This window comes from Perognathus longimembris, chromosome 1 (assembly GCF_023159225.1).
Source record: "Perognathus longimembris pacificus isolate PPM17 chromosome 1, ASM2315922v1, whole genome shotgun sequence".
Taxonomy (NCBI): domain Eukaryota; kingdom Metazoa; phylum Chordata; class Mammalia; order Rodentia; family Heteromyidae; genus Perognathus; species Perognathus longimembris.
In genome coordinates, this window is record NC_063161.1 from 150,390,490 (window position 1) to 150,411,965 (window position 21,476).

General features: G+C 35.6%; 1 protein-coding gene across 1 annotated transcript in view; it reads right to left on the minus strand.

Annotated features, from left to right (window-relative positions):
- Positions 1-21,476, minus strand: part of Megf9 (multiple EGF like domains 9) — an 80,009-nt gene that overhangs the window by 12,522 nt on the left and 46,011 nt on the right. The window contains exon 3 of the mRNA XM_048340691.1: positions 4,348-4,487. Coding sequence (XP_048196648.1) covers positions 4,348-4,487 — 140 coding nt within the window. The remainder of the gene's footprint in view (positions 1-4,347; positions 4,488-21,476) is intronic.

Sequence of the window (21,476 nt, forward strand, 5' to 3'; positions counted from 1 at the left end):
TTATACCTAATTATTACTTTGGTGAGCATTTTTTTAACATAAAGCTTTTAATGAACTTAGAATTACTTCTTCAGAATAGACCCCTGAAAAGAAAATTAGTAGATTAAAGAAGTATTTTAAGGCTTCTGTTACTTATTATCAAATTATTTTCAATATTTTTACCAATGTGTTTACCACAAAAAAGTACTTTGAGAATCTAATCTAAAAAGTTACAGAAAAAGACCAGAGGTGGGCAAGAATAAGGAGTGTGAAAAACCTCAAGAGTGGCCACCAGGGGGCACTATATCACAGTACTTTCAGTAAAAAAAAATTTTCATTTCACTGAAGTAAAGGGAAAGATTGAATATAAAACTTGTGACTTAAAAAATCAATTGTAGGGCTGGGAATGTGGCTTAGTAGTAAAGTGCTTGCCTAGCATGCATGAAGCCCTGGGTTCGATTCCTAAGCACCACATAAACAGAAAAAGCTGGAAGTGGCGCTGTGGCTCAAGAGGTAGAGTACTAGCCTTGAGCAAAAAAGAAGCCAGGACAGTGCTCAGGCACTAAATACAAGCCCCAGGACTGGCCAAAAAAACAAAACAAAACAAAACAAAACTCTATTGTACTCCTTCCTTTTTTTTTTTTTTTTTTTTTTTTTTTTTTTTGCCAGTCCTGGGGCTTGAACTCAGGGCCTGAGCGCTGTCTCTGGCTTCTTTTTGCTCAAAGCTGGTACTCTGCCACTTAAGCCACAGCACCACTTCTGGCCTTTTCTATATATGTGGTGCTGGGGAATTGAACTCAGGGCTTCATGTATACGAGGAAAGCACTCTTGCCACTAGGCCATATTCCCAGCCCCATGTACTCCTTCCTTTTGAACCCACTTCCATGTATTTCCTAACAGAGAAACTTATTACTAGCTGATTTCAGAAATCATAACTCTAAAAAAGGATTTCTTTTGATTTACATTATCTTCTGAGCAATCATGGCTTGGCACTTATTTAACAGTAAAAAGAGCTACCTCATTGCTACAAGGAAAAATTAAAAGAACCTGCGCTATACATGCCTTTTGGTGCTGTAAAAGACATGGGGAGCAATTGGAATAGATTCAGGATGATGAAGCATTTTCCTTAGTATCCAACATGTAACCTAACCTTTGTTCTGCATGTTTTCCCACTCATTTATTTGGCACTTGGTGAGTACTTACCATGGGCCAAGATCATTACTAGAGACTGTATATTGAAAACTGATATTTTTTATGTCCTCTTGGTACTTAGCATGGACTGAGCCAAAAAATAAATACCTAAGTACAAATTTTGACAAGTATTATGAAAAATAAAGGTGTCATGAGTAAGACCATATAACAGAGGTGTTTTCCTTTAGTGTGGAACATAGGGAAATGTTTTCTAATGAGGTGACCTTTAATTAAGGGCCTGAAAGAATAGGAGTTAATAAGGCAAAGGGGCCTCATAGGAGTAGAGGTAAAATAAAAAGACCATTATATTCAGAGTAAGCATCATGTATTAGAACCCTAAGGCAAGGGAACATAGCTAGTTTTAATAATAGAAGCCAGTATGCTTGGCTTTACAGATAGTAAAGAAAAAGAACAGCACACAATATACCTGACAACTAAGCAAGGACCAAATTATATAAAAGGAAAATGTACTGCAATTTCTGCTAAATCAGCTTCTCTATATTTGCTTCACTAGATAAGGAATAGGCTGGAGCCTAAGACCCACTCCACACTGGTTGACTTTTCCAGGGAACCTTCCATTTCAAATCTTCTGCTACTCTTTTCCCATCAAATCACTTAGGAGATTTTTACTTGTCAGAGTAGTGTGCTCTAATTTTTTTTAACAGTATTTAAGTGGCTTTTAAGAAGTTCTTTGTAGTGCTGGGGATATAGCCTAGTGGCAAGAGTGCCTGCCTCGGATACACGAGGCCCTAGGTTCGATTCCCCAGCACCACATATACAGAAAACGGCCAGAAGCGGCGCTGTGGCTCAAGTGGCAGAGTGCTAGCCTTGAGCGGGAAGAAGCCAGGGACAGTGCTCAGGCCCTGAGTCCAAGGCCCAGGACTGGCCAAAAAAAAAAAAAAAAAAAAGAAGTTCTTTGAATTCTTACACTTAGGAAAATTGAAGATCAGAAGACTAATTGTCTTTAGTTTTGATAGTTTAATTTTCTCAAAGTGTGATTTTCTTTGATTTTTTTTTTAATACTGCTTTAGAGTTTTTTTTTTTTTCAGCTTTCTGAGCCTGTGAGTTGATGATTTTCATTGGTTTGGAAAATTCCTGGTCATTATTTCTTTCCTCCTTGTCTGTGTCTCCTATTACATTTATGTTAGAATTTTTTGGCTGTGTTCCATATGTCTTTCCTGCTTTGTTCTTTCCATTATGTTTTGTCCAAATGCTTTAGTTTGGATATTCTGATTGCATTGTATGTGGTTCTACTAACCTTGTCTTCACTGTGTTCAATCTGTTTTTAAGACTACACAGTGAATTATTAATTTCTGGTATTGTATTTTTCAGTCTATTTGATTCTTATTTAGTAGAATACAATCTCTATTGAAATGTTACCTCCTTTTGTGCAATTTGTCTGACTTGCCTCTATTTTCTAGTTCTTTTGGGCAGTACTAGAGTTTGAACTCAGGGCTCCATGCTTGGCAGGCTGAACTATGCCTCCAGCCCTTCGTTTGCACTGGTCATTTTGAAATAGGCTCTCACTTTTTTCCCCAGGCATGTGCCCACAACTCTCCTGCTTTACTCTTCCCAACAAAACTTGGATAACAGGCATGTGCCACCCATACTCAGCTTCTTTCATGGAGATGAAGTCTTGTGGACTTTTTTGCCCAGGCCAGTCTGGAATGATCTGCCTGATCTTTATCTCCCTTGTAGCTGGTGTAACAGATGTGTGCAACCATACTTAGCTCTTGGTTGAAAAAGGGTCTTTTGAATGATTTGCCCTTGCTGGCCTCAAAGAATTACAGGAATGAGTCACTATTTCAAGATGGCCTCTATTTTCTTAATACATCAATTTAGTAAGTGTTTAATTTATTGTTATAGTAGAGGTGATATACAGAGGGATTACAGTTACATGAGCCAGGTAATGAGTACATTCCCTTTCATACAGTCTTCTGTTCCTTCATTCTCTCTCTCAGTCCCTCTCTCCCATCTCCATCCACATCACTTTCATCAATGTCCAGTGATCTCCTACTGCTGTACTTTTTCACCCTTATCCCTCAAGTTCTTTTAATAAAGTCTTTGTATTCCAACTCTAACATTTAGATTACCTGTGGTTCTGCTTCCAATATTTAAATCTTCTCTTTTGTACTGATTATGTTTTCCCATCTCTGCATTCTCTTGAAATTTATTTATTTATTTATTTATTTAGTCAGTCCTGGGGCTTCAACCGAGGGCCTGAGCCCTGGCTTCTTTTGCTCAAGGCTAACATTCAACCACTTGAGCCACAGTGCCTCTTCTGGCTTATTCTGTTTATGTGGTGCTGAGGAATCGATTCCAGGGCTTCATGCATGCTAGGCAACTACTCTACCACTAAGCCACAGTCCCAGACCTTCTCTTGTATTTTTTTAATCTTATGCCAGACACGGTATATAAAAGAACAAAGAAGGGTCCAAAGACTTCCAAAAGCTCTTCTTGCACCTCTTTCCTCAAGAAGAATGCCTTTGTGTGGGCCAAGCCTATGCCTAGAGCCAGACAGAGGGTGCCTGGTACATTCCACCTTGATTTGACTGCAGCTAGCTTAAGTCATAACTGCCTTCATTGTACCTGAGAAACTCCACAGTCTCTATAAGTTCTTCAGATGCACAAAACCACTAGAATGGTAAATGGAGCTTTACAACTGGAGCCTGGCACCCTCAGCATCAGGAATGCACATTCTGGCTTTAATGATAGCTACTTCTGTCACTATGTTAGCCTCCCTCCTCTGACCCAAGTTGAGGAAATTCACTGATCTTGTTGCTGCTCTTGACTATACCTTCAGTAAGCCACCAATAAATAGTTCTTGTTCAAGGCTGGATCTGTCTGACTCTTTCTCTGGCCTCATGGCATCTTATAGTCAATTCTTTTACCCTGGATCTCCAGAACATCTGGTGATCATAAGCTTATTTAGAAATGAGTTCTTTAAAATTTCTCGGAAATTTTAGTTCTTGCTTCCAAGGCTCTCCAACCATTTTGAAATTTATGCATTGTCTTCATGTTGTTATAAAAGAAGTCTGGCTTATTGTGTCCTATGACATTTAATTTAGAAGGGAAAGCCCCTTTTAAACTATTTGAGAAGAATCTGTATACTGAAAGCCATCCATGAAAATAACAACAGAATAATAATAATATGATAAAATTATGGAAAATATATACCTGTACGATCATCACAGCTGGCAGATCGATTATTGCAATGGCAAGGCAAGCAGCCATTCTTACTAAAGCCATAATATCCATCTTGACATCTGTTACACGTAGAGCCAGTGATACCCACTCTGCACTGGCAATTTCCAGAACTGTAAATAAAGGCAAAGACAAGGAACAAAAGTAAACCATTTTGAAATTTTCATTGCCTAACATCTCATATAGATGATTTTAATGTAAAGCAAAGAATTCCAACTAGATTATAGTTAGAAGTCTAAGAGCAATTTTTAGTTTAAATTGGAAGATTAACGAACTATTCACAACTATATAATTCAGTTTGTATTTTTCCATCTTATGCCAGGCATGGTATATAATATCCATAATAGCATGGTATTAATACTAATCATTTGTGATTACTTTTTAATCTTCTATACTTGTACAGTTAATAAATGAAAAAGGATATACAAAGAACAGAAATGCTCAATGTGAAATCTTTGTTTACAATGTACTGGGGGCATAAAACTTGTACCACTGCTATATTTCATTCCTTAATTATCCCATAGTTCTATTGGCATTCAGTCCACTCTGGAAAAAAGAAGAAACACCAAGTAGCCATCACTCAACTTTTAGCTGAATAATATAAACACTCAGATCTTAATGAATATGTCAGCTCATGCCCATTTTGATGCTCACAACTTGATATAATTCTGTATATGGTGCCAAGGATGCCCAGCTGGAGTAAAGGGTTTATTTACATGCTAATTATGGACCTTAAGATTTTAGACTTTATCTGGATAGATTTTGGCACAAGTCATATTGATAGGAAACAAGAGTATATAAAACTCTTTATAGAATTATTTCCTTAGAGATTCAACTTCTAATAATAAGCCCCTGTGGGTTTGTTAGTCTAAGTTCATCAACCAAATTAAAATTGCTAATACTTACACAGCTCTTATACATAACAGTTAAAACCATCCCTATTGCCTTCCATATTCCTATTTCTGTATTAAAAATGGTGGTTAAAATATGAGTTAATTAGAACTCTGGATTGAATTTTGAAAAAAAATGAAAGTACTATGTATAGTCTACATGTGTATTCTACTTGTAGCATCCATACCTATGGAATGTGAGGTTTCTTAATATTTTTTTTAATTTTGGCAATTTAAAATGTGTCTATTGTTCCTTGAGTTAGATAATGAATTTTACCTTCTACATTAAAAAAATCTATTTCAAATAGTTAAAGTTGATCTGTACTTCTCTCTTCCACTGCCCTACTTCTCTGTAATCTCAAGGGATTTTAAAAGGAATCAACAAAAAAACAGCTTTACATGAAAATTCCTAGGGCTTTACTCAAATAAAACCTACTATAGAAAATAAAGAAAGCCTAGCTCATGTAAGCCATGACTCAAACTCTTGTATTCTAAGAATCACTTATCAGACTCTGGATTCCTATTAAAAACCGGCTAGTGTGTCAAGTTACACAATTTCTTAGGATACAAGTAATTTTACAGAGATGTAAAATGACACATCTTAAAGCAGGAATAATATAATAATGATGATTAATAATAAGAAAGAACAAGGAGCCCCATCTATTGGGAGCATCTATATTATATATATATATATATATAATTTCAGATCTTCAAGATTAAACTTACTAGGTAAAGGTCATAATCCTTGATGTACTACTGAGATAATAAAGGTATGGCAGTAAGCCATGACATAGCCAATGGCCCCAAAGTAGTTGCTAGCCCTATGAGGAGGCTTGACCTTCAGAATTCTCTTCTGGGCACTCAAAAGACTGATGCAATCAGCAATCTTTCTCCCTGGAGAATCTGTTCCTTAGTTACTTATTTAAAAAGGAAATCCAAGAGTAACTTCATGAATCCTGATGAAGCTGGTGACTGAGTCTATATAGCATACTTCATTTTTCCTGGGCAGAATTTAAAATAATAGAATAAGAGGTGCTTTTCTCTCTTGAAAAAAGTAGGGAGGGGGGGAGAAAGAGAGAGAGAGAGAGAGAGAGAGAGAGAGAGAGAGAGAGAGAGAGAGAGAGAGAGAGAGAGAGAAACATACATAAAGTGGGAAAGTTTGGTTGTGAGGCTGTACCAGAAGTGCTTTTCTATCATGTTACTCATGGCCCATGGCCAATGTCGGCGTGCATAAGAATTAAACCACTCAGCAAACATAAAGCGTGCCTGTGTGACTTTTTTTTTTAATAGAATAAAGCCTTTACAACATCCCCTTTCATGGCTCCCTCTGTTAAAGACCTTTGAATGCTTTCTGAAGCAAAGGTCAATGACATAAATGAAAAAAAAGTAAAAGTCTATTAACAGAACACATGCTTATCCATAAATTTGAAATGAAAGAATCAAGGAGTTACAGATTCATATTTGCAGAGTAAGGGCCTAGAACTAGATTTTTTTTGAGAATGAAAAGAGTACTTTTAATAACATTTTTTGGATAGCTCTATGGGATTTACTTTGTGGCATCTAGGAGCAGAACTAAATTTTTAATACAATCAGAAAGAAGTCTATACTTCTGATACAAGCTAACAAAAATTTTAAGATATAATTTGTTGATCTGTGTCACTTCTTAAGAATTTGAGTCTTTAGTAAAGTGTTTATATAGTGCAGAGAATTATGTCAAAAGGAGAAATATAGAATTATTCATAAAAGTATAAACTTAAGCAATTCAATATCTAAGTACATGCTAAATATTTCTTAAATTATCTCAGATGAAATTTTTTTATTATCTTTAAGTAGTTATACAAAGGAGTTGCCATTCAACAAACAGGATGAAACTTCTTTATAGTATTAATTCTTAGTTACAGAACTTACATAGTCATGGGTGTAAATAAATACTATAAGTTTTTAACACCAAAATCTTTATTTACTGGGGCTGAGTAAACGGTTTTATGGTAAAGCATACTAACTTATGCAAGGCCCTAGGTTCAATCCTCAGTAACAAAAACTAAACACAAAAAACAAAATAAAAAGTATGATTTCTCCAAACATATGTAAACAAGTAATTTATTGTCCAGCATGAATAGTTTTCATTTTTCAAAAGGAAATTCAAAGATACCATTTCAAGCTATCATAAATGTTTATGTCACAAAAAATATTAGTCAAATAGTCTTTTCAAATGGTCTATTCTGTTAAAGATGAGTAACTAAAAACATTGAGAATCTCCATTATTTTATAATCACTTTGATTAGGTGGTATGGGTGGTGGAATATAGAAAAGAAGATAACAGGATTCATAAGGGGGGAAAACACAGCCTGAAAAAACAGGGATTAATTTATATTCCAGCTCTTCTAGTAACTACTTGACATAAATCAGTTACTCTTTTTTTAAATTAAATTTTATTGATAAAGTGATGTACAGAGAGGGTATAGTTACATAATAAGGTAGTAAGTACATTTCTTGTCATATTTGTTACACCCTCCTTCATTTTTCTCTCTTTTGAGTATTATTTATAAAATGAAGAGAATTACATCAACCTTATTAGGGTTCTTATGAGAAGTAAAGATCAGAAGGTACTGAGCAAAATGTCCAACATATACTCAACCCATGAAAATGGTAAAGATAATAACAAAATTCTTAGATGTGGAGGTTAGGCACCATAGTAGGCAAATAAAGTAAATATTCTAGATTATTCTTTCTTAAACATCTGAAAAAAAAACACTGGACAAAGGAACATATAAGTACGTCTTAAAAATTTTTTAAAAACTTAAAAAAATGATAAGAAAGGATACTCACTAGTGTGGAATACAAATTTGACTAATAGGAAGAGGTAGCAAGTTAGATACTAAATGTACTCACTGCCTTACATACAAAACTGGAACCCCTCTGTACATCACTTTAAAAATAAAGAAATGAAAAAAAAAATCTGACTAACAGAGCCAGGCGGTAGTGGCTTACACTTATAGTCCTAGATATTCAGGAGGATGAGAACTGAGGATTGAAGTACAAAGCCATCTCGGGCAGGAAAGTCCATGAGACTCTCATCTCCAACTAACTACTAGAAAACTGGAAGTGGCTCTGTAATTCAAAATGAGAGCACTAGCCTGAGCAAAGAAGCTCAGGGACAGTGCTCAGGCCTCACAACCAACAACAACAAAACATGTGAATAACAAGAGTTCATTATGAACACATGATAGAAATAGTTTTGAGGAAGAAAACTTTCTAACTGAGAAGGGAAAGGATCTGCAAAGTCCTACAGTAGGGCAATCAAACCAGTTGGACCAGGATGCTTTATATCAATTGGCTAACAATGTAGTTTCTTTCTTAACTGTCAAATATATTGACATGCTATTGTTATAAAAGCACTATCTTTTCCCTAAAACTTACAAGTTATGAACAATGTATGTTTATTTTTAGATAGAATATTTCCAATTTTAACTTAAGCAGCCAGGGAAAAACTAAAAAATATAGTTCTAAACAGGGGAATTAATGAATTTATGTCCTTCAAGAGTCTTGCTTTTCATCTTCTTCAGATAGTTTATGTGTAGGTACTTGGAAATGGCAAGAACAATACATAGGGGAAAATAGCTAAGTATATTTATTTCTTCTCCTACCTTCTTTTTAATAACTAAAAACAATTTGGGAGGATACTGGAGCCATTAACTAAAATAGAGTCTGAAATCAACAAAAATTTACTGGTGATAATCTCTCACCATATTAAAAACAAGTTTAAGAGAAATGAAGGTGCTTTCCCTACTAGGAAGTTTTTGAACAAAAAAATAGAAAAAAATAAAATGTTATAACAATTCTTCATTTCATATTTGGACTATGTATTTTTAAAGGTTTTAATTTTTTGTTGTTTTTGTTTCTTTGCTATGATAATAACTGAACATTTTGGTAAAAGATTGTGTCTATATCTTGTTACAGTCATGGAAAAGACCATTATGCAATGAGCAAAGTTCCTTTGCTACTGGAAAAAAAAGGAGAGCTTTATTGTTGAAAACATTGGGCTATTATGCTAAAGATTCCTTGTATATTTGAGGGCAAATAGTCAAAAATATGACTAGAGGAAATCCGCTTTCAGACAGAAATTTTTTAATACTCAAAAAGGTTATTGCTTAAGCACAAAAATATTTTCTAATTTCTGATCTTACCAAAAATCAAGTTTAAAAGTTTATTTGAAAAGTCAAAAGTAAAACTCGAAGGCAAAAAAAGAACAAAAAAAACAAAGCTGTAACTCAGGAAGGCTAATTTAATTCAAGTAGGAAAGTTATTTCTCACTTCCTTCACTTTTTTTAAGCAGAAGAAATATGACCATAAGAATTCTCAAACCCACTGAATTGCTCCATTATTTGGACAGAGATTTATGAATTTTAAAAGTAACTTCAAAAAGAAGAAGTGTAAGAGACAATATAAGAAATTAGATATCATTTAGATAAGTTTCTCAAATATGTTAACTTCTGAATTCCTTTATAATCAGTATAGAAAAGTAGAAATACACGACTTGTATACATTGGTATGTGTGTTCCAACAACTTATAAGGGCCTAAAAGCTACAATTCCTTTTCTTACAGAGACAGCAGAAGCAGAAGCTGAGTTTCAGCTTAGCAAACACAAACCTGCTTAACCCTAGTTTTGATATGAACTATACTAAAGATCAAGTTCTGAACTCAGATGAGATACAGTGATAGCACAGGACAACCACAGGAAGGTGATACAAGAGGATCACCAACAACAACAAAAAGCTACAGTTCACATAGCATATTGAAAATAATTACAACAGTGATATAACACTCATTTCCATAACATGGAGTTAATTTCACTTAGCATCATCTTACGTGTTCACCTAATTATACTTAGCTACCTCTAAGAGTTGTTAGAATCAAATTACTAGAAAAGTATTCTACTAGTTGTACATGACTTTACAGATGTCAGTAACTGACATCCCCTAGAAAGTTTACAAATATAAAAAGCATCTTGAAACTCCAATGGAATAAAGCTTCCACAACTATGGTAATGTAAATTACTACAAATATTGCGAAAAACAGGATAGAGGCTGCTCAAAAAATTAAAAATTAAGAACTATCATGTGATCTACCAATCCCCCAACAGACTATACATCCAAAGAAAGTTGGCATGTTAAAGTGATATCTGCAATCCCATGTTTATTGCAACACTATTCATAATAGCTAAGCAATGCAAACAACCTAACTTTCCATCCTCTGATGAATGGTAAAGAAATATATACAATAGAATACTGTACTGCTATATAAAGAATTAAATTGTGTCATTTGTGACAATATGATTCAACTGTAGACCATTGTGTTATGTGAAATAAGATAAGCACCAGAAGACAAGTACTGCATGATCTCACTCACATGAGAAATCTAAAAAATTTGATCTCATAGACACTGAGAGTAGAAATGATGATTGCCAGAAGCTAGGAAGATTAGAGGGAAGGAGGAAAGGGCCTGGCCAAAATAGGCAGGAAACGTTCTAGTATGCCACTGCATAGTGGCATAGATAGAAAAAAAGGATTTTGGATGCTTTCACCATAAAGAGATAGATATGTTTAAGTAGATTTAAACATGACATGATATGTGTATGTATTGAAACGTCACATGGTACTGCCCCATTAATATGTATGTTTTTTGTTGGTGGTGTTGGTGGGCATGGGGCTTGTCAAAGCCTGGGTGCTGTCACTGAGGTTCCACACTCAAAACTAGTGCCCTACCACTTTGAGCCACAGAAAGCCACTTCTGGTTTTCTGTTGGTTAATTGGCCTTTCCTTTCCTGGCTGGCTTCAAACTAAGATCCTCAGATCTCAGCCTCATGAGTAGGTAGGATTACAGGTGTGAGTCACCAGTGCCGAGCTGCATACAATTTTTATATATCAGTAAAAATAATTTATTTATAATTAAATTGTTGAGATACACAGGGTATATCATTCACTCAGTCTAAATAGGACCATAATTTTTTAACGAATCCTATGTACTTTGAAGGTAACAATAATTATGGTTGAAGTACTTATGTCTCTTTTTAAGGCAAAACTTCACATTCAGATCTCTCTTGGATTGGCAAATTCAGGCATTTTGAAACTTTTATCCAGGAAGGAAAAAAAAAAGCTGAACAGTCTTGTTTTCTTTCTATCCTCTAGAAAACATATTTCTTCCTATGAAAAATACCCTCTGAGATGGAAAAAGTCATGCTGATTTAATTTTCTTACAAGGGACACAGAGGAAGACAAAGCCTTCTCTGTGGGAACAAAAGCCCTTTATTTCAGCCTAAGTCTACCAGTGTAAGTTCTAGAAGTTCTTCTCTAGAGGGAAAGGATATTAAATCAGGCTAGGAAGTTATATAGTGTAACCACAGCATCATATAACTAAAATTGCAACCACAGTATCATATCTAAAACTGTAAGTCCTCATGCCAGTGAGGTATTTTTTTTCCTTATCCCAGTTTCTCTTCTGAATTTAAAACTAAGAATTATCACAAGGACTACCTGCTCTATGATTAGATAGTAACACTACCCATATTCCTTTGATCAGTTTCACCAAATGAAACTTCTATTGTTTTTATTTTTAAAAATATTAGATTTAAGATTTAATATAGCTCTGATTAGATATTCTGTAAAATTTCCCTTATCTGGGGCTTATCTAATGTCTGAGATTATGAATTTTGAGGAAGTCTACCTTTCTCATCTCATATTGGGAAGTATATATGCACATGCCTTTTTAGTTTTTTTGTTGTTATTTTTGTTTGTTTGTTTTTTGCCAGTCCTTGGGCAGAACTCAGGGTCTGAGCACTGTCCCTGGCTTCTTTTTGTTCAAGGCTAGCACTCTACCACTTGAGCCACAGTGCCACTTCTGGCTTTTTCTATATATGTGGTGCTGAGGAATTGAACCCAGGGCTTCATGTATACAGGGTGAGCACTTTACCAGTAGGCCATATTCCCAGCCTCGCACATGACTTTTTACTGATATTATTTTATATCATTTAATATTATAATTCAAGTAATTAGTGCTAGAAGCCTTTCTGTGTGATAGCTAAACTGAAAGTATGGTTAGTTTATTTTAAAAAAAAATAAGCAGAGGACTTAGGGATAGTGATGCATCCCTGTAATCCCAGCACTGGAGAAGTAGAGACATGAAAGTTATGAATTGACTAGCTTGGGCTAGATAGTGAGAGTTTGTATCATATAATCAAGGGTTAAGGATATAGCTCAGTGGAAGAATTCTTGCCTAGCATGCCCAAGACTTTCAATTTGACCTCCAACGCTGAAAACAAAACAAAAGAGCAAAACCACAAAAAAAGCAGTTCAACCACTAAATTAATTGGGACCTATTGAAGGAAAGGGAATCAGACAGATGTTAATTTTTGGTAATTATCTGGTTTTCAGCAAAGTAAGCTTCAATTTCTTCATCTCTAAAATGGGAAGAGTACCACTTTAGTTGGTTGTTATTTTGTTCTAACAACTAAGTGTATAGAAAGCACTTAGCCTGGAACAAAGTAACCATTTAGCAAATGATGTTCATTCTGGAATTGAGAGTGGTTTGAGTTGAGCATCTCTAATCTGAAAAGCCAAAAAAAATTTTTTTTTCTTTTTGGTAGTGGTGCTTAGGCAGTAGTTAACTGGAGATAAGAATCTCACAAAGTTGGGCACTGGGGCCTCATGCCTGTAATTCTGGCTCCTCGAGAGGCTGCGGTCTAGGGACTGTGGTTCAAAGACAGCCTGAAGATTCTTATCTCCAATTAACCACCAAAAAGCTGGAAGTGGAGCTGTGGCTCAAGTTGCAAAGCACCATCCTTGAGCAAAAGAGCTCAGGGACAGCATTCAGGCCCTGAATTGAAGCCCTAGGACTGGCACCAAAAACAAAAAAGAATAAAAACATCACAAAAAAAAACATAAAGGCAACCTAATATGTGCTGATAAAGTTTGAATAATAAAAAAGAGTCTTACAGACTTTCCTCCCCAGCTGGCTTCAAATTGTGATTCTCAGATCTCAGTCTCCTGAGTAGCTAGGATTACAAGTATGAGCCACCAGCACCCAGCTGAAATTCGAAATCAAACTCATACATTTTTAGCACAAACATGACATCAAAAAGTTCTGGCTGGGAATATGGCCTAGTGGCAAGAGTGCTTGCCTTGTATACATGAAGCCCTGAGTTCGATTCCCAAGTACCACATATATAGAAAACAGCCGGAAATGGCACTGTGGCTCAAGTGGCAGAGTGCTAGCCTTGAGCAAAAAGAAGCCAGAGACAGTGCTCAGGCCTTGAGTCCAAGGCCCAGGACTGGCAAAAAAAAAAAAAAAAATCTATATTTTGGAGTATTTCACAGTACGGATTTTTGGATTAGGGATGCTCAAGTAATAAAGTCTGTAAAAATAATCTAAAATATAAAAATCTCAACAAACAGTACAAGAAATGTATCCAATGCCTAACGTATGAAACTGTAACCTCTCTGTACATCAGTTTGATAATAAAAATTATAAAAAAAAATTAAAATCTCTCAAATCTGTAATACTTGTGTTCTCAAACTTTTTGAATAAAAGCTACACAGCCTGTAGTAATAAGTGTTCGTATCTTTTGCCAAGTTGTGTGGTATTTTTGTCTGAGAAGGGAATAAGACCACAGACAAAAAAAAAAAAAAACATTGTTTTTTTGTACTATGTCTTTATAATACTTTAAAACTTTTCTTTCTTTTTTTTTTTTTGGCCAGTCCTGGGCTTTGGACTCAGGGCCTGAGCACTGTCCCTGGCTTCTTCCCGCTCAAGGCTAGCACTCTACCACTTGAGCCACAGCGCCCCTTCTGGCTGTTTTCCATATATGTGGTGCTGGGGAATCGAACCAAGAGCTTCATGTGTAGGAGGCAAGCGCTCTTGCCACTAGGCCATATTCCCAGCCCTACTTTAAAACTTTTTATGTGTAGTGACATGCTCTATTAAGAGCATGTATGACTGGAGATTAAATGTTGTGGTTTCTTTCTTCTTTAACAAGAAAAGCTTGAAATTTCTTTACCATGTGGACAAAGTAGAAAATAACTTTGAAGCTGATCTTCCTGATAGTGTGAATATCATTTAAGTCAGGTTCCCCTCTGTTATATAAGTACCGGGTAAACCAGTCTCATTGCCCTGAAAAGAGTTAAACACCTTGTGTTTTCAAGGGTTAAAGGAAAGTACTTCATCCTTGGGGAGGGAGGTTTGTTTAGTGCAGATTCTAAAACATGTCCTAAATCAGTTCTCTTGGGGCTGTCTTGCATATGGGGAGATAGAGACACATATTAACTAAAGCAACTGATGGTTAAGATCCGTAACTTAGGATCCCTGATCCTTAGAAAGAGCCTGGTTTAAGAGAGTGTAGATTCATTCTTTCTTGAGAAAGAATGAAACTATGACTGCATAGATCTGGACTGCATAGATCAGCAATAGCATCATCTGTGATGCTCAGGAATCAAGCTTTGGCCCATCAATTACACTTAACAGTAAGAAACAACAATATTAGTGAACTGATCAGAATCATATGCTTGGCACCACAGGAAGGTTGACTCCTAGAATTCTTAGGCAATCAGTAATTAGCTGTTGGAGAATGGGAGGCCTCCGAACAGGGGCCCAAAGCTTTATGCTACTGAAGCATATGAGGGTTAGACCAATTAACAGGGGGGAAAATTGGTAATTTGTCTATACTTGAATATAGGAAAGTTTGTCAATTATATAAGCTTTCAACTTCCAGGTATCTTACTATGTTTGCTATTCTGAAAGTCTTCCATATAAAAATCATCAGTCTTTAAAAATTTTGGAATAATAAACGGTCTTGGATTTATTTTTGGCAAAACAGAAAGTACACAGTTAGGGAGACTCTGACACTTAGCAGCAAGGTTTGTAAGAGATTAAAATCCCATGGGCTACAGTGGGTGGTAGCAATTCAATTTCTTTGGCCTGCAACAGAGGAAGAATGGTAAGCAAATGGAGAGGGTGTGGACCTGAGAAGGAAACTGGGACTAAGCATTTCCATAAATTCAATTTAGAAATACAAACTACTTTTAGACTATTTGTAGAAGTAAACTTCCTAGAAAAGTATGCACCAAAATGCTGCTATCATGGCATTTCATTATTCATACCATTCTTTATTCTTTGAACAGTCTCTCCCTTCTCACAATATTACCTGAATTTTGGTCCTCACTAATTGTTACTCTACTATTAATAACTCCCGGTTATATTTAATCAGGTTCTATTACTTCTACAAGACAGTGCCAACCTTTCTCTTCCTTAAAAAACTGCCCAGCAAATAAACCCCAAATCATTTTTCCCTGTGGCCTGACCCCAGTAAGATTTGTCCCCTCTCCCCATCAACTTGACATTCAGAGTAAGACCATCTCTGAGACATTAACGTTATCTTTCTTGCTCTATAAAGACCTTTTCCTCCTTTCCCACTTCTGCATTTCTAAACCCTTTCCTTTCTTCAAAATGGGTCAAATGTCTGGATGAAATCAGATCTATTTGGGTTTTTTTCAGCTGTAAATAACCTAACTTCTTAATCTTGTTAACCATTTATATTCTGTGATATAGGTCAATTTTTACCTCATATCATAACTTTATATTTCTTAGTTCCCTTACTGGATAAGATGCTCCTCTGGTACAAAAATCATTGTCTTCATGGTTTTCTCTCACACAATAGTGCTGAGCTTTTTTGATCAAATTAGCACCCTACTATTTGAGCCACAGCTCCATTTTGAACCTTTAGGTGGTTAATTGGATATAAGAGACTCGGGGACTTTCCTGCTCATTAATTGCTGGCTTCAAACTGCCATCTTCAGATCTTAGTCTCCTGAGTAGCTAAGATTATAGGTGTTAGCCACTGGCTCCCAGCCAGGAAACATATTTTTTAAAAAATGTACACTAGTCTAAAAGTTGCTTAATGAGAGTAAACAAGTAAGGGACTCCAGATTTAGGGACAGTACAATGTTTGGTCAACAGCAATATCACTCACTGTGATATCTTGTCACAAAGGTCACCAACAGCTAGGGAAAAATGTGAGTTGTTTTCTCTATTCATTGCCTACAGTTCCTATCTAGTTAATAATTAGAAGACCAAGAAGGCAAATTATGGCCTGTATTAAATGGAGGTCTAAAGATAAAAATGAACTGAAACACACATGAAACTTTCCCAAATGCATTAAATAAGCATTATTTACACATAAATTGCAATGTAGTCTACCTTTTTCTGGAAAAATCCTTCTCTGACTGTTTAGTAACATCCAGCTTTTATCTTAACTTGGTTTGTTTTTTTCATAAGTTTAATATAACACTCAGTGTAATGTCCGAAGACAGCACCCATTTAACACTATACAAATGTTTATTGAACTAAATGAACTATGCTGGGATAAAAGCTAAAATGAGCTACCTATTTTTTGGAACTACCAATTTTTGAGTAAAGTAACTATACCTCCAAAAATTCCAAGGAAAAATATTTTGAAGGGTAAATAATAATAATATTTAAAAATGTTAAGTGCCAATTACTCAGGAGGGTGAGATCTGAGGATCATAGTTCAAAGCCAGCCCAAGCAGACAAATCTGAGACACTCAGCTCCAATTAACTAGCAAAAAGCCAGAACTGGAGGTATGGCTCAAGTAGTAGAGCCCCAATAACCACTGCACATGTGCATTTGTGCACACACACAGATAACTTAAACTTGAAGTTAGAATAACTGCAGAAATAATAATTGGTGTACAGAATAAAGTTATTTTAAAATAAAATTAAAGCTATGAAGCTTTGTTTCATTTTCCTATAAAATAGCAAAAGAATGTAACACCTTAGAAGATAAGAATTCTTGAGTTTGGCAGACAAGTATATCATCCAAGTGTCAGACATCTCCACCCAAAAGACATCTCACTTCAAAATCAAAATATTTGAAACCTATCATCATACCCTTCCAACTTGCTCATCTTAAACCAAAATACTCTTCTTTTATTGTTATCTTGTTTTATTAAGATTTTTATTGGCATACATTATAATGTAAACTAATGAACATTTTGACATTTCCATACATACATACAATGTATCCCATCAACCTCAATGCTTCTCCCTATTTCTTTTTTTTTTTTTTTTTTTTTTTTGGCCAGTCCTGGGCCTTGGACTCAGGGCCTGAGCACTGTCCCTGGCTTCTTCCCGCTCAAGGCTAGCACTCTGCCACTTGAGCCACAGCGCCGCTTCTGGCCGTTTTCTGTATATGTGGTGCTGGGGAATCGAACCTAGGGCCTCATGTATATGAGGCAGGCACTCTTGCCACTAGGCTATATCCCCAGCCCCTCTCCCTATTTCTTAAAATAGCCAAGTGATGGTGGCTCACACCTGTAGTCCTAGCTATTCAGGAGGGTGAGAGCTGAGGATCCTGGTTTGAAGCCAGCCCAGGCAGGAAAACCTGTGAGACTCTTATCTCCAATAAACCACTCAGAAACAGCCAGAAGTGACACTGTGGCTCAAGTGGTAGAGTGCTAGCCTTGAGCAAAAGTTCAGAGACAGCTCCTAGGCCCAGAGTTCAAGCCTTAGGATTGGCAAAGAAAAAACAAAGCTAGAAGTGGAGCTATGATCCATGAGACTTATCTCCAATAAACTGCTCAGAAAAAGCTGGAAGTGGTTCTGTGGCTCAAGTGGTAGAGCACTAGCCTTGAGCAAAAGCAGCTCAGGGACAATGCCATGGCCCAGGATTCAAGCCTCAAGGTTACTTACCCCCCACCTCATACACACAAACCAATTTCAACAAGTTTCATTGTTGTGTTTCCATATAAGCATACAAGGTATTTAGACTATATTCACTCTCATTCACCCCCTCTACTCACCTTCTTCATTTCAATTAATTACCACCCCAACCTGCCAACATAGCCTGTTTCATTTTCTTGCCATTCATTTTTCAGTGCATATTAACGTACTGAGGGGTTTTACTATGTATTTTGTAGGTATGTATATTCTATTTTAATCAGAATAACTCCTACTGCACTCTCTTTCTTCCCACTCCCACCCACTATTTTTTAACATCTTTCAGTGAGATTTTTATGCTGTCTTCATACACAACTACAATGTATTCTGATTGTCCTCTCTCATTCTTTTTCCTTCTCTTGTGTGTGTGTCGGGGCGGGGGGGGGGGGGGGGGGATGGTGCCCGGTCTAGGGCTTGAACTCAGGGCCTCGGACTCAGGGCCTAGGCACTGTCCTTGAGCTTCTTTTTCTCAAGGCTAGCACTCTACCACCTGAGCCACAGCTCCACTTTCAGCTTTATTTTTTTTTTTTGAGTAATTAATTGGAGATAAGAATCTAATGGACTTTTCTGCCCAGGCTGGCTTTGAACCTATATCCCTGGATCTCAGCTTCCTAAGTAGCTAGGATTACAGGCGTGAGCCACTGGTGCCTGCCTGGCTCTCCTGTGTTGCTTATCTAGTTAATATAATACCTTTCCATTCACATGCCCATGCCAGAAAAAAAAAATTGGAGTTATCTCCTTTATTCCATACATGTAAGCAACCTCTATAGGTTGCTTACAGGTTTTATTTTGTAAATAGTTTCTTAAATCATCCCCCTTCTCTCAATGACAATAACAATACATGAAGGCTTCTTTTGCTTAGATTGTTCCAGTAGCCCTCTTACTGGTGGTCTTGCCTGATCTCACTCTCTATTCATGAGACTTTGACAGAGTGATTTTTTTTTTCCCAAAAAACCAAATCTGGTATCACCTCCTAGTTAACATTCTTCAATAGATAAATGTACTTGTATGGTATACCAACCCCTTTATGGCCTGTTCATTTTTTTTTTCATTCTGCTCACTTACCATGTATTTAATGAATATCTATTGTATCAAGTGGATACAACAACAGGAAACAAATAGACAATTATTTCATCTCCTATCACTTACTACTTTATTTCAACACTTCCTCCCACCACTTGTGAGCTTTACATGTAAAAGCTAGTAAACTATTTAAATAGGATGTCCTTTTCCTTCACAATAATTTCTAGTCATTAAAAAAAAAATCTCAATTTAAGCCCAAATTCCTCTCTTCAGACCACCTTACATCCTCCTTCACAAATACTAATATTTTGCTTATATAGCTATCCTTCCCCTAGCCTGTATGTTTCTTGAGAACAAGGATAATGTCTTTTGACAAAGCAGTCAAATGCAAAGTCTTTATTAAATGAAACGAATAAACAAAATGACAGAGCTTTCTACGTTATTGTTCTTCTTGACATTAGACAGCATACAACTGTAGTCAAAGTAAGAAGTATGAGTATTCACAAGCAAATATTACATTACATAAGGTGATTTTTCAGAGCCTTATACAAATGTGAGCCTTGGGAATGTTTTGTCATCCCTCTAAAATTTATGTTGGCATTGGTTTATGTTGGCATTGAATAAAATTTTACCTTCTGTCCTAGGGCATTTTCCCATAATTGAAAATGCAAAGTAGTAAATATTTCAGAATATACCATATAGCAGCAAACACAGATTTTTATAGAAAAGGATATTCAATCTTTATAGAACTTCTTAGTTATCATAAAATAGAATAAAATGATATGTCTTGTATATTACCATGAATATTTTCAAACATCTAAACCCCATATAAATTTACATATAAAATGAGATCTGACAATATTTTAAGATCTATATGAAGACATTCAGGCTTTCACTAGCATGGTGCTTTTTGAGATAACTTATTAAGCACATGTATAATTGTGAGCCAGGAAAACATTAGAAATGTGTTCCCAATGCAAACATGAAAAGTTCAGATGTTGTAGAGCAACGCTTTCCAATTAAACAGGTTGGAACAGCAATAGTGATGTGAGGGGGTGGCCATCTGTCAGCATATAAAGGTCTTTGTGTTTGCATACAAAGACATTGCTCAACCCACATCTGGCTCCTGGAGCCAAAATCTACCCTTACTGGGGCAACTCCCACTGAAATATATAAGCACAAAGAATAAGGGGGTGAATTTTTAAAAACCCAGTTGTTTATTTCATAAGTGTAAGAGAATTAGGATAGAACTAGTCTACTTTCCTATTTTCACTTATTAAAATAAAAACACGTGGAAGTCAAGACAAGAAAACCTTATTAGGATTAGGAGATTAGATTTCTATCCCATTGCATAATTTTAGAATCTGCACTAGAATTCTTTGGGGTTTTTTGTTTTTGTTTTTGTTTTTCTCTACTGGCAATGCTCTCTCAGCTCTCTACTTCCTTGTCTCTCTACAAGACATATACCACTTCCTTCCCCTTGGGAAAGCTTTCCTTTATTATTTCAGTTTACCTCTGTTCTTTTCCTATTTTTAACTATTCCACTTATTCATTATCCATATATTTAGACACTATTGTGTATGGTTCTAGTTTGTAGATCTTATACAGATTATGTTTTGTGGCAAGATAAAAAGAAAAATTGTTTTTATTCAAACAGAAAATAATAAATACATATCACAAATGGTTATCTATTTACCAAAGGGCTAATAACCTCATATTCTAAAACATCTACTAAACTAAAACTTGGACCATCCCTTACCAAGCAGAGTTATTTAAACAGTATGAGCTACATCAGGTGATCCACCAGGGTAAAGGTATGATTATGAGAAGATAACTAAAAGTAATTCCTATAAAGAGATGGTCTGAACATCAGCATAATCAAGTATCAGATACAAAATAACAGGCAGTCAACATCAGAGTTTCTTATAATAGCCTCTTTATTTAATAACTGAGATTTTGAGAATGGTTGTGTCAGCATAGTAGATAGGAGTATACACTCTAGATCCAGACTGAAAATGTTTCAGTCTCAACTTTTTTACTTACTGATTACTACCTAGTAAATTAGGCAAGTTATCTACCTTGCAGTATTTACCTACAAAATGAGAATAGCAATAATAGTCCCTATTCCATATGGTTGCTATGAGGATGAAGTGAATTAAATATCTACAAAGAGTTTAGGATATTGCATGTATTATATTAATGCTATTTATTTTTGTATGTTTATTATAAAAAGTTAATACAGATATATTCAAAGACAATTTTAGTTATTATTCTAAAATATATAGTGCTGAATTTTAAATTATATAAGTTTATATGAAAATGGGAGAAAATAAGCAAGTTTTTATAGTGAACAATTTATTCTCTAGCCTACCAATACAAAAGAAATTCCTACCAATACTAAA